Consider the following 17961-nt stretch of genomic DNA (forward strand, 5'->3'; position numbering starts at 1 on the left):
TGTGCGATGGGCTTCTTGTGCTTGACTTGTTAGCGGTGGAAAACAACGGTCAGTCCCACCTTGAAGTGGACATTGATTGATGTCCCTGAAGAGAAGAGGAGTGAAAATGGAGGAGCGTGTGAAAGTTGTCGGTCCAGTAAATGGGGAATTTACATTTCTAAAACGCCCCGATGGCACCATTGATAAAGGTAGAGTGATATGTGTCTTTGTGGAAAGGAATCTGCTTACCACCGAAGCAGCTCAAGTTTAGCCACATAAACGCAAAGCACCCGGTCGGGAGCGTAGCCATAGCTAACGTTGGCAGCAACGATGTTGCTATAGCTACGCTCTTCGCCAAACTAGACTGGAGGAGAGCACGTCTGCAACCGAGAGGCTGGTTGTTCTTGCCAAGTGGATGTAAATGGCTAGGACTGTATCTGTTCAAGTCTATTAAAAAAAAAAAAAAATTACTTTATAAAGCCACCTTTACGGCCTTAAGAGTGGCTGAAAAAGCTGCTCTCTCTTGACTCAGCAATGAATGAAAGGAACAAGACTGACTCCCGTTGGCAGACTAATCATTTTCATACCTTCAAATGATTTGGTCATCCGGATCTGTTTGTTCACGAACAACACGTCACTAATCTGTTCACTCAAGAGAAACAAACCTTCATCTTTGCTGCAGATTCATTTGTGTACTCTGCATTAAAGGTTTCATCAGAAAGAATATATATGTATAAGGTTTCCCCCGACCAACTGATGACCCAAGTATGAGCACCGGCACATTCAGGCTGCCTTGTAATGTCATTTTCTAAATTCCCTCTGATATGGGAGCTTAAAATGAAATGAAAGCCTACTGCTTTCATCATTATTATGTTAACATCCCTCCTCCTTTCTCTCACTTGTTCCTCCACATTGATCTGATTCGTTTCACCTAGTTCCTCAAACAGTGAATCACCTCCTTCCATGCCTCCCGGGGGTCTTTTTTATACCTATACAATACATCAAACATCAGTTGCATCAAGCTGATGATGTTCTAATGTCACAAAATTAAAGTGCAGCCTTATTCCAACTATGTTAATTCACACATACACACAAAAATATAATTGTAACTAAATATTCCCTCAAGAAAATAGTGGGATCTCTGTTGAAATTAGCCACAGGAGCAGAACACTAAAGAAAAAAAAATAGCAGAGACGCGTGAGCCTGGCGTCAGCTGACTAGTCACAGAAGTGAGATCATAAAATAATGAATTAAAACCACAGGTTTTGCAGCCTCTGCACCCAGGCTTCTGCACTTAAGAGACGATGTGATCCTCTTATCTCCCAATGTATCACAGTCAGCAATTTGTACAAATGTAACAAAACCAAAATTAATTAGTTTTGTTCCTTGTCTAAGCCAATATAAGACACCGGGTTAAGATGAGAAATCTGATCTGCAGTAGGTCTTGAAAAACCCTACAGGTAAATGCATGCCATGCACTAGAAATCATCATTTCTAGTTTGATGGAAGGTTCCTTACCATCAGCAAGAAAAATAAAACATGAGAAATACACACCGTCATCTGAGATTTTATATTTTAGTTTTTTGCCTAGAAAATTATTTTTCTAGGCAACTAAGAAGCAACGTAAAGGATATTTTTCAAGTGAACTGATGATTGAAGCAATTTTCCACTTGAGTGATGTCACTTTTTTATTAAGTAGTTTAAAGTTCAATAAAAAATTTAAATGATGAGTCTAATTTTAATCAGATGCTACCATGCAAAGTGTGTTACAGTCATAAATACCAGTTATATCACTGTATATGTACCAGTTATATACTGCACAGCTATCACTCCTCCACAAGCCTAGTAGAGGAGGAATCAACTATCACACACACACACACACACACACACACACACACACGCTGGCAGAAAACACAAGAGGTTGATAAAGCCTCTGTTGGGTACTCAGTCTCATTAAAAGTGTTTACTCATGAATAACATTCAGGGTGAATCACTTGATTATAGATTTCAGTGTGTGTGTGTGTGTGTGTGTGTGTGTGTGTGTGTGTGTGTGTGTGTGTGTGTGTGTGTGTGTGTGTGTGTGTGTGTGTGTGTGTGTGTGTGTGTGTGTGTGTGTGTGTGTGTGTGTGTGCCAGCTTTGTTTCAGCAGCCTCCAATGTGAGCATCTGAGCGTATGTGTCCGTCTTGGAAGAATAAACAACAGCGCGAGGAGCACATCTGTGGAAAAATGGCCTTCGCTTCTTCTCACACTCATCGCTGTTGATTTAATCTCCAGCCCTTTACCAGTTACCGTTAAATCTGACCTCACAAAACATCTGAGGACAACGCTGTCCACTTGGGTTTTGTTTGCACCGATGTGTAGAATAAGCGGAAATAACCATGGTGGCAAGTCTGAGTATTCTTTGAGGGAGAGAAAATTATTTTGACTGTGTAGACTTTTTCAGCGCTGAAGAAGCACTGCTAATGTCTTTTTCATCTTATGTCTACTGTATGTGTTTCTTCGAGGACAGATCAGTAACTTTGGTAATATATTGCTGAGGACTCATGCAGTTTAGACAGCCTGTTTTTATAGTATATAAAACCTAAACTTGCAGGTATTGTCCCAAACTTCTGATGATGGCTGTTCTAAGCTGTCTCACATTTTTGCCTCTAGCTATTCTACAGAAATTCCCTCCCAGCTTGTGTCTTTATCTCCATGTGTGGGGGTTTAGGGCAAAGGCGGGATCTCCGCGGATTTGTAAGCAGCATTCGTCTGGAGCTGCGATTACCACTGAGTCTACCTGAAAGCCTTCAGATTTTCTCTCATGGCAGGTTCACCTGAAAAACAAGTTCCCCTACTGACTATTGCATCCAGGTTTGCCGTAATTACAGACCACAGACAGAGTATCCCCGTCATGTGCCCCCATGGGAGGGCAGAAAATGAGAGCAAATGACTACATAAAGAAAAAAAAGAAAGTTTTTCGCCACTCTACACACACCATCACCTCCCTCTCTTAATCTCATTGTGCTGGCAAATTAAAATTCATAGCTTGCCAAGCCATCCATTCTCCCTCCACTGCTTAATTGTCTCGAAAATTGAGGAGATTACTGTGTGTGATTTAGGTATAAATAAGAATCTGTCACAAGTCTGGGAGCATAAACTGTGACATGCAAACAGACATAGACTTGATCACTTAGGTAATGGCCTCTGTGGGATACCTTAATCCCCAGATTTTAACCTTTTCAGGGTTACTCTTGCTGTTGCCCACTTGACAACAACTGGTGGCAGCTGAGGTACCATTTAGCTTATAAATGCTGGTTAAGTTTAGACAATGGTAACTTTCCAAAAAAGCAAGTATGAAAGGCTGTTGAATGAACTCAGTGACTGGGAATTTGCACATAGACTTTGGAGATACATCCACTAACCCCATAAACCACTCTGCTTCTAGCCAAACATTTGCAGCCTGCAGGTGTTTTGCCATGTTAGTTGCATGTCTGCAGGTGCATTTGTGTTTGTATGTAAATGTGCAGGTGTGTGCTGAAACCCCATGGTCTTTGCTTGGCAGGGAGCCAAATGAGGCAGTGTGAGTATAGCTTCACCAATGTAATCCACATTTTAGTGCTCTAGCTCAACCCCACCTCTCCACCCCCCCCATCCACTCCTCTTTTCATTCCAGTCCATTCCAGCTAAATGCAATTTGTTATGGCTTCAAATAAGGCCTCGTTTTCCCGTCTTCTTGCCACTTCAGACTAAGTGGTTTCTGTTATTGCTTGTCCAATTTGAAAGAGCACTCCCACCCCCCACCCCTCATTTTCCTTTCTCTTCAGGTCGACTCGTGTAGTGATGCACGTTTGGAAGTGTTGAGACTCGATATGTACAAGATGTGGAAATGGAAAAGTTTTTAACATTTCGTAGCTTGAGGACATCATTTACATTTTATGTCAGACTGCAGTGACCTACGATTCTGTCTCTGATTTTGTGAAGCAAGTACCCACATTATGTATCTGTGCACATGGGGTATTATTGTTGTGGGGGGACTGTTAGGCAACTGTTAGGCGACTGTTTTATGACACATATACAGTACAGACCAAAAGTTTAGACACACCTTCTCATTCAAACAAATGGGGAAGTGTGTCCAAACTTTTTGGTTGTACTGTTCATGCACAAAGACTGACAATATTTGACACAAGTAGAAAATTGTGAAGTTTACATTATGAGGCAGGATGGCTCATTACGTAATAAGTCACTGGACTTTGTATTTAGAGATTCATTAGAGATCATTTCATTTATTTTTCTGTCCTGCCTTGAAGTTACTTTTTTGAGACCAAAAAATTAAATCAAAGCATCAGAATGCATTAGTTTCTGGCACAATTTTTCAGTTAAGGTTCAGCGAAGATCATGTTTTTAACTAAAATACACCCTCAAACATTTTTTACCCTCACATTTAGCGAGACATATTCTGCCTTTTCTTTTTCTTTTGTCCCCAAGGGATGGCACAATTTCCTCACCTGGTCAGTCCTACCCATTAACTAGTCATGCCATCAGGGTGGTCCCCCTTAAAGCCGTTTCTACCAGGACACAACGTACCGAACCCGTCTCAATGGGGTGGGCTTTATGCAGCGATTCATACGTGGTCGTCCAAGAGCTAATCAAAACAAGATGTCAGAATTTCTAATAACTCCTTGGGTTAATGCGTTTTTACCACAAAGCCGACAACAGTTATTTACCAGTATTCTTGCTCCATTGCACACCAGTTTTTCTTTTGTTGATAATAGTTTGGTTGTAACTCTGCTTATTAACATCTATTTCTCTTATTGTTTGTATGTCTATGCAGTGGCACCTTGAAGCAAATCTAGAAAAAACAGACTACTTCTTATCAAAGAGGAAAATAATTAGGATGACTGTTGGGTTAACAATTCCCTGATCTATGATTCAAACTTCAAACAATATGTTTTTGTCAAAATAAAACAAGGATACATAACAAAAGTACCCTTTTTAACCACATCCTAATAGCTCTGTTTTGACATTTTTAAATTGAGGATTTTTCTTTTAGTTGTGAACTGATGGAAATTATAACCGTAAAAGTAACAATGCAGATTTTTTGTTTTACTTTGTTTTGTATATTGTGTGTATTGTAGGGAATGATGTATCTGGAGGAGCGTAGACTGGTCCACAGGGATTTGGCGGCCCGAAATGTTCTGGTCAAGTCTCCGAACCACATCAAGATCACAGACTTTGGTTTGGCCCGGCTGTTGGATGTCAATGAAAAAGAATATAATGCTGATGGAGGAAAGGTAAATCCCAGCATCACTTTTATAAATGTTATGTACATAATCCCACAAGTACAGCATAAAATAATCAAGCAGTAATGCATGCCGGCATTCAACATCTTTTATCATCACAAGTCACTTTTACATGAAAAGCTAAAGGCTTTTTACAGACAACGATTTTTGCCTCTTTTGCATTTATGTCAACATCAAGACTAAACACAACAACTGTGAGCCTTTCCACAGCTTTGGTTGTGTCCCATGGGTCCTCACCGCTGCCACTGATTCATTGGCCTGAATATTTAGTGCTGAGCTTTGCATATTTATGGTCCCAAAAGCACCATTTTAAAATAAATGAGTGGAACTTAACATTTCTCTGCACCCAGAGTGTTATCTTCTTCTCTTATCTGGTGTTTGATGTTTTTTGGATTCAGAGATACAATATTTTGAAATTTCTATTTTGGACTGCAGTCGTGAAGTGCCGTGAGAAATCGATAGGCACTGATATTAATGAATGCATCATATCCGAAGGGAGGAACTTAACCGACCACAAAAGGCAGTTTCAGTGGATTGAAATATTATTCCGCTTCATTGAACCATTTTATTTACCTTTGGGGAGCAGGGATTTCAAAACCCTGCAAACATTGTAAACAAATCTATCCTTGGGGTTCTCTGCACACAGATCTCTGACCTGTTTTAATCTTTGTTTATTCTTTGCCTGACTTTGGTTTTGTTTTGAAACCGTATTTAGGCACTAAGGCATGTTTCATCCTCTTCCCAGTGTGCTCCTCGTGGTTTATGTCTGCTATGGGCACCTTAGTTTTATCGCCTCAGCTACGTTAAATCACCACCTCTCCTCACACGCCCCAACCCCCTTCCACTCAACCTCCATGACTTTAAACAATAAAGCTGGCCTTTAAATCTAATCTGGGTGTAAAGCTGGATCCAGACTGCCCTAGGTTTTGCCTGATCGTATTTCAGTATAGCTACAGTGTATCTTTAAGTGCATATTTGTGTTTGTCTTCTTTTTGACGACCCCTTGTTTTCCTTCAATCTGTATTACAACTCTACTTTCCAACATGGTTTACACTTTAAGTTCTGCCCAAACAATTCAGAATGCCATGCTTACTCAACACCACGACATGCTATGCTTCTATATGGCAGATGCCCATCAAATGGATGGCCCTGGAGTGTATCCATTACAGGAAGTTTACGCATCAGAGTGATGTTTGGAGTTATGGTAAGTTTAATTTTACTTTCAAATATTGTAACTACTAACAAAAGCTGTTTTACCTGATGATGATGTTTTCAGATATTTATAAGCCAAAGATTCAATCAGAAAACTTTGGGCACACTCACACTAGTCACTATATCAAGTCAGACATGATTGACGTTCCTTTCCAATGCCTGAGTTTCAGTCTTGCGAAAACTGGACGTATAATCATACATACCCGTATGTTTAGCTGAAGCATGCACGCTCTTAGAGAATTGGCAAAATAATGAAGAGTACAGAAAATACCTTACCGGCACTACTGACCTTTTTTTTTCTTATCCCATACAGCTCTCTGAATTTTTGTATGGCTAAATGTATGGCACTAAAGGCTTTGCACCTAAATGTGATTCAAATGTTGCATACGTTGCCTAGTCCACATACAATGGAACTATAATATCCACAAACACACTCCTTCCTACTGTGTCAGACTCACACTGTCCCAATGAGCCAGACTTTAGGATTGAATTGTGCTTCTGGACAGCTTGCCAAGTTAAATCCCAAAAAAAAAAACCATAACCCAAATGTTATGTCACCGAATGCAACAAAGATATGTGTGTGTTTTTTATTATGTCTCTGATATCAATGTTCATTAAAATGTATTTGTCACGTCTGGATCAGTAGTTTTTTCTTTGTTATATCAGTAGTAAAAGTATATCCATCAATCCTTTTCAGATGAAAAAAGAGGCAGCAGTAGATCAGCAAGTACATTACATCATCTTCCAACCAGAGAGTTGGTAGTCTGAGCATGTCAAAGTGTCTCTAGGCAAGACATTGAACCACCCAAAATACAGATAAATTTAATCCTGTCAGATAGTACAAACAAAGCTCTACATATATAAAGTGCATTTCTATCAAAACGTTTTGAGCGAGTGTGTTTTTGTTTAAGTAAAGCAGAAAACAATTCCTTTTAATTTACTTGAACATGTCATCTCTAATTAAAGAAAAAAAAAGTTGTGATCTACTGACCCAAGTTGCAAGCGAGCTGCTATCTCACAAGCCACATTTGTATTGACATCACAATCACAAACCAATCTCTCCGGACAGGCCTCTCTGCAACTTTGTTGTGTGGGGTCTCACAAGGATCAGTACTCCTGTCCCTTGGTTTTATTTCTAGAAAACACAAAATCGTTTTCCACTGCTATGCAGATGATACGCAGGTCTATGTGTTCATAAAAAAGGATAACGCATACTTCTTACAAGTGTTAAATGACTGTCTCGAGGAACTGAAAGCTTTGATACCTTTAAACTTCGTAAACTTGAAACAAAATAAGACAGAAGTGATAGTTTTTCTTCCAGTTCACTCAGATCAGCTGACCAGCTGCTCTTGGATGTACCAAGGACACAACCAAGACTTGGGGGGGGATTGGGCTTTTGCTGTTGCATAACCCAAATTATGAAATTACTGTTACATTTGACAGGCTTCACTTTCTACCCAGTGAAAAAATTTTATTTTAATTTATTTTATTTTATATTTTGATTTTATTGTTTGTTTTTATTTTAATGTTTTATTTGTGTGCTTCATCTTAACATAATTTAGTTTATCCTAAATATATTTCATTCATATTCTCAACACTTTGTTCAGTGGTGGGTGTTTTTAAAGTGTTTTATAAAAGAACTTGGCATGGTTTGGCTTCAAACGGTGTGATTGTGGGTGAGGCAGGATTCTTTGGACCAATCAGCATTCCACATTGATGCTGTGAGCAGAAATTAGGTGTAATAACTGTCAACAGTGTCAGATTTTCAAGAGAGTGGCCCATGTTGACAAAGATGTTAAAGCGCCAGGTCTATCAGAACTGCAGAGTGTTTTTTACTTAAAGGAGTGAAACAAGCAACACTGTTTGGGTCACTTTTCTCTCAGCTGGAATCAAAAAGATTATATTTCACCCGCTGGCTCCACTCTGTTGATCTGGAAGTTTAAACTTGTTGACAACAGACAGACAGTTTCATCATCCTTAAGCATGATGATACTGCCTAACAGATGTAACATGAACCAAATGAGGTTTATTTCATATAAACTGAGGTCATTTTTTTTTAACTTATTGCTGTTCTAGGTAATGTTCAAAGACGTTTTCTCAGTCATTTTGTCTGGATTTTGGTCCATGACCCCAGTTGTCCTCAGTGACCTGAAGGCATTCATCCTTGAACACATTGGATTATTTAGTTTTATCTTTATCTATTTTTATAATCACTTTCATTTGTTTTGAATCCCATGATCTCATTGGATCCCTGTCATCTTTTCCTTTTTTTGTTCAATTTTTTTTCTTTACATTTTTGTATTTTCTCTCTAGTTATTCCATGTCTATTTCTCTCCATAGCTTCAGGATTTTAATTCACCAAACATACGCCTGTGATAAAGGACCCCCTGCTGTGTTTACTCACTTAGCAGGCCACTAGGCAAAAACATAGCACTTGAACACATCACAAAGATGATATCCCACTGCTATGTAGAATGTACAATCATTTACACAAGAGAACATCATTTTGAAGTTCAGAACAGAAAGAAAATATATTCAAAGCAAAGTTTGTATAAAGTCATTATAAGCCCAACACAATTCTAGCTCAGTTTGGCATGTTTTAATTTGTTTAATCTCAAAAATCTGGTCCAGATCAGTCTTTGCCAAAAAAACGTCTGCTATATGCAACAACTGCAAAATATGCATTATACAATACCCTGATTGTGTGATCCTTGAAAGATTTTCAGTAAGCGTTCGTCCATTCCACCTTACATACTGTATTCCATAAGGCAATGCACAACCACAGTAGTCAGAGTAAAAAACGGGCAGGAAAACACACCCTATGCTCTTCTTTCCTTCAAGTTTCCAAAACTCAAAATTGACCACAAATACCCCAGCAGATAAGTTGCATCTCCTTTTATGCCGCCATGCTACGATACACACTCGTATAGCTTTTTTAGTATGAACAAAGACACTACTGCATTTCTAAAGGATATATAATATACACATGTATCAAAAGTTGATAATTTCCCGAGATATTAATGAAATGTCTGTTACAGGTTTAAAATACTTCAAGGATACAGTATAAAAGCACCATGCTTGAAAAGCCTTTAACTTGGCTGAATTCAAACAATTCTGCAAAGAAGAATGAGACAAAATTCCTCCACAGCAATTTAAAAGGTGAATTATAAGGTTCAGGGGACCATTACCTATTTACATATGGCCAAGTTGGTTTGGATTGGTTTTGTTATTCCTTAATGAATCATTCAAAAACTGAATCCAGTTACCTTTGTCTGGTATTAAAATGTGTAATCTGAAACATGTTAGTGTGACAAAAAAGCAAAAATGGAAGAAATCTGGCGGGAAATACTTTATCACAGGAAACTGCAGCAGTTGGTTAAAAGAGATAAAGATAAAGATGTATTTTATTGATCCCAGGACTGGGAAATTATGAGTTAGCATCTTTTACTACGGTGCAGGCATCGATAAAGTCTAGCACAGTGTGTACACAATGTAAAGGTGAGATTTATTCAGCAACACTCCTTATGTTCCCAACGACCATTTGTTTTTTTTTAGGTTTATGGAAGCCATTACTCATCACTCAATGTACTCCATATTAACTTTCTTCACTTCTTTACTTTCTTCACTCTCAATCCCTCTTCTCACCTTCCTTATCCTTTATTTGCACATTTCATCTAGTCTGTGAACATACTTTTCTTTGTGCTCCTCTTCAGTGAACACCGAACTGAAGAGCCTGCCTTTTAGATGTAATACTTCTCTTTCTTTCCATCTTCTTTGAAGGCGTAACCATTTGGGAGCTGATGACCTTTGGAGGGAAACCGTATGATGGAATTTCCACCAGAGATATTCCAGATCTGCTGGAGAAAGGAGAGCGTCTTCCACAGCCACCCATCTGCACCATCGACGTCTACATGGTTATGGTCAAGTGTAAGTGAGCGTATTAGAAAAGAATCTAAATGCAACAACACAGTTTAACACAAATTCTTGTACCTGCGTGTAATCTATGTGTAAGAAGTCACACAAAATTGAGTTTACACATATTGTTATACCATATGTTCTGAAGCAATTCCACATTGAAACATCAACTGGATCTGCAAGAGGCAGGAGTCCCAATGTAACAACCGCAACCTCAGACGCTTCTTCTATTGCATCTAACATATCCGTGTCCAGCCCTTTCACTCCTAATTTCTACATTTTAGTACAAGTAATACAAGATTTCCAGATGATTTCCTTTATTTTTGGTAAGAATCATGTAAGGTAATTTGCCTGAGGGGATATTGATCTGTTGTTACCAAAGATTTGGACAGGATTCATAACATTTAAAAAGAAATCTCAGATAAGGTCTGTGGATATTAAATAACGATCTAAATTTTCTCTGGGTGTGCAGCTGTGTTTACACCAGAAATTATGTTTTAGCCTGGAATATATATTAAAGGGGACCTATTAGGGCATCTAATATCTATTTTAAACAGGCCTTGAATGTCTTAAAAACAAGCTTTTGATGGTTTTTGCTAAATAAATTAGAAATTCAGCCTCTGAGCCATGTCTTTATCTTCCCAGTCTCTAACTGCATTATCTATGCAGGATTCTGAGTGGGCGGGGAGGCTATGATAATGAGGACCTGTGCTGATTGGCTGCGTGAATGACACTATACACCGCTACGAAAAAATGGCGCAAGCTCCGGCCGGCGGAGTTGTTGTTGTTCCGCCCAGAGTTAGTTGTGGTTTCATGCATCGCTCCCATCGTTCTGTAACGACGGGAGCAGAATCTGAACGGCTCGTAGAAGCCACATCACACTGGACGGCTCATCCGGGCGGCTGTACAGACACTGCAGAATTTGGTTGCTTTCCTCCTTCTCTGAGTTGGCAGGCTGAGGGGAGACCACTTTATATATGTTAAAGCAAGAAATAACTTGTTTTTCACAATAGTTCCCCTTTAAGTCTAAAGACAGGAGCAGTCGTCATTTGTTTTTTCACGTGTGTTTGCTATGTGAGCACTAGCACCAGCACATTGCTACTATTGCTTGGTCACTGCTGTCATACAATCATGTGGCACAAGAACCTTTGGTCCCTGTTGCCAAGACAAAGACTTGGTGCCAGTGTCAACCCGGCCTTGTCCTTTGCTCTGCGTGCCCCAGCCTCTGGCTGTCACTACCGCCTTGGCTTTAACTGTCAGCCTGAATTGTGCCAATCTGGCAAGCAGATACACTCTCAGCAGAGAGAGTTGGTATCACCTGACTTCCTCCTGCTTTCTTTTCACACTACTGCATGGACGGAGGTCACACTCTTAAATACACACGCATATACAATGCATTGATGTGCTTCCACCTATTTAATAGCATCACACTGCACACTAGAAAGCATGCATCAAGGTAAAACATGATCAGTTATCAGTGTGACACTGATTCAACCTGTGTCTGTGCATTGCAAAGCCATTCATCTTCTTTCTGTCCTATTTCCCTGGACATGTAGACAGACTCTAGCTGAAGCCAGATCACATGATCACTTTGGTGTGGTGTCCGTGTGCTTGTGGTAAAAGAGCACATTGCTCCATATGGTCATTCAAGTGATGAAACAGCATGTATATTTTAATGGGAAAATGTGATTGAAGTAAAGATACCTCTGTAATTACACATCAAGGAACACATTTGAACACAGAATTCAATAAAAGCTGGTTAATCTCTTTTAGCTGTAGACGTATGAGATTTTTACTACCACTCTTGCTTGGTTTGGTTTAGACTGGTTATTTGTTGTTTACCAACATTATCTAATTGATAGGGATGATGTGGGTTGTTTTGTCTACATATTGTCTAAATTTGCTTATTTTGGGGGAGTTGAGTTGTTAATTGGGATTATGTGGATGATGCATAGAGCAGGGTATTGTACGATTAGCTTTCCTTACATTTCTTATTCTTACTTAAATACCCATAATGATCAGTCACACTGTAAATGTATGTGTTTTTAAAATGAAAAATAAGAGTTGAGGAGAAACAACTTTATAAAAGCCAGGTTTTCATGAATGATTTTATCTAAATATAGCAGAAGAGACATCATAAACATATGCAGATTTGCCACAATCTGTGTAGGAGGAATGCCTCAGAGCAAAGTTTGAGGTCTATGGAATTGCACTGCCTGATTACCGCTGACACATACCACACACACTGCTCATCCCAATTATATGCCTTCACTGAAAGTTCATGGTGTCAGGAAATAACTGGATCTCAGCTCGTCTTGTTGGATGCTGCTGAGAAAAAAAGAAGATAAAACAACTGAGAATACTGATACGGGGTCAAATTTAAAGTCTTATTGTCAATAAGGAACGGTATTATCCAGCCAACGGTTACGTATTTATATCTTTACTGTTGATATCTATGAATGGCAGTAACTGATGCAAGTGCATTTTTCAGGCTGGATGATTGATGCAGACAGTCGACCGAAGTTTAAAGAGTTGGCTGCGGAGTTCACCCGAATGGCTCGCGATCCCCAGAGATACCTGGTCATCCAGGTGGGTACATTGCAATGATGGAATGAGAATAAGCCTTTATAATATTAACCTATCCATCTTTTTTGTGTTATTTTAATGAATTAGGCATGATTTGTCTATGACAAATTGTACTGGATGTTACAGTTGTACAATTCAGGTCAGTTCAGATTGTGTTAACGAGTTTATAACGAGTTAACGCAAATTGTGTTTCACTGCAGTATTTTTTTTTTAACCCAAGTTTAATGCACGCACAGTTCATATGGAATATGACCCCTGACCCAACCTGCAGTTTGAAGAAACAAGAAACCAGTGGTACAGCTGTATTAGACTGTAAAAACAGTGCTCGAAACATCGGTCACGTGACCCATTGGTTTTCTGAAGAGCAGTTTTGAAGCCTCTCTCTTCCATAGACTGTATAAACAAAGTCCTCGTACAGCCCACCGCCATGTTTCCCTCAAGGCTGAAGGGAACATGTCCACCATATGTTAAAGGTAGTTTGCTGTAACTAGCAGCTCCTTCAGCTGACCCATATCAAAGATACTCTATGCAGAAGATAGCGCATTACCGTTACTGCCAATGTTATGAAATGGTATACACTTCCTGTCTCCTAAGTGGGCGTGGTCGCCCCTCTCCCCACATCGTTTTGGAACATACAACACTAAATACAGTACAACTTTAATATTTGCGCCTTATTTTGCCGCTGGTTTTTTTTTTATCTGCTACCTTTTATCTGCCGCCTTCTATCTGCTCTGCTTTATCTGATATCAGCCCAGTACAAGATTATCAGATCAGTCTAATATTATTTTTCACTTCCAAAAAGACTTCAATAATAACAATAACAGTATTATTAAGCAAAGAAGCAAGTTTAATTTTAGTTTTAAACTTCATTTTATCAGATGGGAAAACGACTTTGGCAGTTCTGCAGTGAGCTATGAGAGTCAAGTTGTGTGTTGCTCAGACAGAGACAGGTCTCAAACAAAGTTCATTTTCTCCTAATCTGTCGGTCTGAAAATTGCCATTTTAGTGTCAGAATATTCAGAAGGTTTGTGGCTTTTGAAAAATGGTTCCCATATTTACTTAGGTTACTATGGGGCGAAGGAATTGTTAATAATCTGTGCTCACGTTCACTTTTCCCATAGGACTCAATAGACTCAGGACCTGCTGTTAGTCTCCTAAAGGGGCGTGGCAGTGGGAAAACCCACGTGACACAGATACAGGAAACCCAACCGTAGTGGGCTGTCTCGTTTATTGAACGTCTCTGCCCATATCCAAGGGCAGGACGTTTACAGCTAAATATTTGGTTTCAGATGTTTCACTGGCGAAACCAGATGCTGGGTTAAACTGCCAATTACTTATTTAGCTTTATATTATGACTGATGAGGAAATGATAATGGCTAGCTATTGGCCGAGTGTCAATCAAAAGGATACACCTCATATGAGAAAAGATAAAAGTATCGCTTTATATAAATTTAGCTGATATGTTACACAAAAATAATTCCCCTCAGAGTTGACATGGATGTGAAATCAAACAACACAAAACAAAGTGGCTTTTGAGGCACGCTATGTTTATTAAAGATGTTTAATCCCTAGATGGTTAGCTTGGAACTTAAGTATTGCTCACTCCTGATGCAAGCTTAGTGTGGTGCTTTCGCTGAGTTATCAGGACATCAGGTTATAATTACTCAGATCAACATCAGGATTTGCTTGTGGGGACAATGTTTGCCCTTTCTAGATTTACAGGTTATGTTTATAAATATAATACAACAACCATTTGTTTAAATCAAGGATATCTGCTCCTGTAATATTGCAATTTGAAAAGGTCTTATAAACTTTAAACAGAACATAAAAAAATGTGATTAATCAAGAGTTTACTATGAAACTCTTTTGATTGATCGCAAATTTAAAAAATCTAATCGATTGACAGCCCTAATAATTACTACCATTTCCTACCTCACTAATACGTAGTTAGTTTTCATATTTAAGAACTCAGATTCACACATAAACCTTTGATTTGATTACTTCTATTGTAATGGTGTGATCGTATCAACATGTTGTCAGGGTGACGACCGCATGAAGCTGCCCAGCCCCAGTGACAGCAAGTTTTTCCAGAGCCTGCTGGATGAGGAGGAGCTGGAGGACCTGATGGATGCTGAAGAGTACTTGGTGCCCCACTCCTTCAACATCCCCCCACTAGCATACACTCCACGCACACGGATGGACTCCAACCAGGTATTTTATGTCAAGAATCTGCACGCACCTAATGGCAAAGAGCAGCCTCGTGTTTAAACAACAATGTTGTGATGCTGGGATGACTCGAGACATATTAAACTGCAAACTTTGTTGTTCTTATTAGTGGGTTGTTAAAGCCAGTATAAATGTGTATTGCCTAACTTATTTGGAAGATAATTCTTTTTCACTTTTTCTTTTGTGTTAAGAGGAAATGTGGTTCTTTCGTATAAGAAAAAGTCAACAAAACCTTTTTAAAAAGTAATACACTACCCAGGAACATCGATATTGATTGCCATTTTGTGGAACTGTAATGTCTCTGTAGGTCCTTTCTATGTCATCAACTTAAGTGAATACGAGAGGAAAACCACCACAATTACACACAAAAAATAAACGGTATAAAGCTTTTACATATTGATATTTGCATTAAAATACGGGTTCTAGAATCATTCCTACTGACCTGACCTGTGCGGAGCATTTCATGTCTCTTGCCCAATGGCAGCTGGGGAAAGATATAATATAATGTTACCTGTCTGGATGTTTGTCTCTGACTCAAGTGTTGCCACAATTTTTTGTTTTGTCTTACAGTATATTTGAAAAATATATCCAGAAACCTTGTATTGCTCGAGTCCTCCATGATAATTCTGGGAGTATGATTATTGTGCGGTGTATCTTATTCTGAGGCCTTAGCCCTCTGGACAGAGACCTGAGATATTGCAACCAGAATCTGCTGAAGCCATTATGCCAGTCTCAGGGACACGTCTTAATGCTTGCTCCTCAGACTGTGCAGGGGTAGACCTCTACTGTACCTCTATGACTTCAGAGTTTACCATCTGTTTATTGGGCTGCCGCTGTGTCGTCCTTCAGGTCAGCCTTTTTTAGCCACCGTTAGAATTTCTTGATATTGAGCACTTTCTGAACCTGCTGATACTAAATATCTTGGAGGGCCTTGGGCCTCCATGGTTCTCCCTATTCCTTCCTTATTCTCCTCCCTTCAGCGCACTCTTATCAGTTAATCCCAATCTATTCATGGGCACTCTTTGTTTTATCCAAGATAGTGACACTGACATTCACTAATCTTCACTCCTCATCTCTCAGCCGTTGGTTGAGATTAAGAGTGCTGGTGTTTGGTGGAACACTCTCTTTTGTGTCTTTACATCACATTATCTCTCGTCCCAATGCCATTTGACTGTGGCACACCTAGGTACTCAAAGGAGTCTTTCAGATTCTCGAGATAGCCTCTAAAGGATGTTTTTAATTATTTTTTTGTCCTCAGCATGTACTGCAGCACTCAAAATATAAACACACACATACAAAATAAACAGATTTCCTGAGCTTTAATTTGACTTTGTCTATTCTTATATCACAGGAACTGCCATTTTCAGAACTGGTATTCAGAGTCAGATCTCCTCAATTCTTAAAAGTTCCAGTCTTTCATCGGACTTAAAGTTATCACATAACTGGTCACGCAGTTGAATTCAGCCATTTGTATTCCAGTAATCTTCTATATTTAGCATTATAGCATTAGCTTCCACTCTTGGGTATTTCTCATTGAATTGGATGCAAAGTTCATCAAAGTAATATCAGGCAATTTAATTAATCTACAGAAGTCTTGATTATGACCAAAATGACCTTAGTGAGCACTTTGTTGTAACCAACAAAGTGCTCACTTAGACAATGTTTGGTGGTGCATTTGCATAAAACATCTGAATGAAAACTGTTCTAGGAATTTGTTATCATTTAATTATTTTCAAAATCTTCATTTTTATTGCAGTGGCAATGAAAATATTTGCATTACAGTCAAACCAAAAGCACAAACTCCTTATGCCTATAGAGATGAACGTAGAAGAACATTTGCATGGGACACTTCCTTCTTTTCCCTGAAACAATCCTTTTAGATGAATTTATTAAATAAAACACTTTGGGGAACACATTAGTGACGGTGATACTTCTTGCGCAACTCTTGACACAAGAGTAGATGAAGAAACAATGGGATTACCATTGGGGAATGTTCTACATACACTTGTTTTTAGAGTGTAATGACAGCAAAAGTGATGACTTCTATCTATTCCTCGTCAACCAACTTCAAGGTTACAGTGCAAAGAGCTGCAACATGTTAGCATGTACTGTTTCTTATACAGGTAGATGCAACAAACAAGACACTATTCTTGCAAAAAACTATTTGCTCAGTGTGTGCAAAAATGATGTACTCACCATAAAAAGAAAAAAAATGTTTTATGCTGGTGCAGCTACATTGGCTGCACATACGGTATATGCTAGTGGATGGGAGTCCCTCGTGTGCAGGCTGGAGCTGAATTATCATCTTTTTCTTTTTTACCGTAACTAAAAAGAAAGTACATTCCTCAGGCTACAAGGCCTGTAGCAAAGGAGTCAAGATTGTCGTTTGTTTCCTAGGATTCAGAGCTGTTTCTGTTCCTTTCTGCTTTGGCATGTTCATTCTCGAGTGTGACATCCAGTACCCCTCTAGATAGTATAACCTATTTTATTGGGGAGCAAATGTTTGAATGTAGGCTGGGTTCATACTGCCAGTACCATTTTTTTAAGCATATCCAAAATCAGCCAAAAATCACATGAAATAAATTGTTTTTCCCTAAATCAGATTCAAATCCTCTACAGAGATGGTTTCAGTTAATTCAGTTGTGTTTATATAGCATCTAGCACAGTACTAACCTCCTGTAGGAGCTTATCAGAGACGCAGAGCATGACTTTTGTACCATTAAATAAACAATGGCGGGAGAAAACCCGTAAGCAGAACAG

General features: G+C 39.0%; 1 protein-coding gene across 1 annotated transcript in view; it reads left to right on the top strand.

Annotated features, from left to right (window-relative positions):
* The window catches only part of LOC133446041 (receptor tyrosine-protein kinase erbB-4-like), a 377138-nt gene that overhangs the window by 352973 nt on the left and 6204 nt on the right, over positions 1 to 17961 (top strand). Inside the window, exons 21-25 of the mRNA XM_061723735.1 lie at positions 5098 to 5253; positions 6391 to 6466; positions 10255 to 10401; positions 12881 to 12978; positions 15016 to 15186. Coding sequence (XP_061579719.1) covers positions 5098 to 5253; positions 6391 to 6466; positions 10255 to 10401; positions 12881 to 12978; positions 15016 to 15186 — 648 coding nt within the window. The remainder of the gene's footprint in view (positions 1 to 5097; positions 5254 to 6390; positions 6467 to 10254; positions 10402 to 12880; positions 12979 to 15015; positions 15187 to 17961) is intronic.

The sequence above is a fragment of the Cololabis saira genome, chromosome 6 (genome assembly GCF_033807715.1).
Source record: "Cololabis saira isolate AMF1-May2022 chromosome 6, fColSai1.1, whole genome shotgun sequence".
Taxonomy (NCBI): Eukaryota; Metazoa; Chordata; class Actinopteri; order Beloniformes; family Belonidae; genus Cololabis; species Cololabis saira.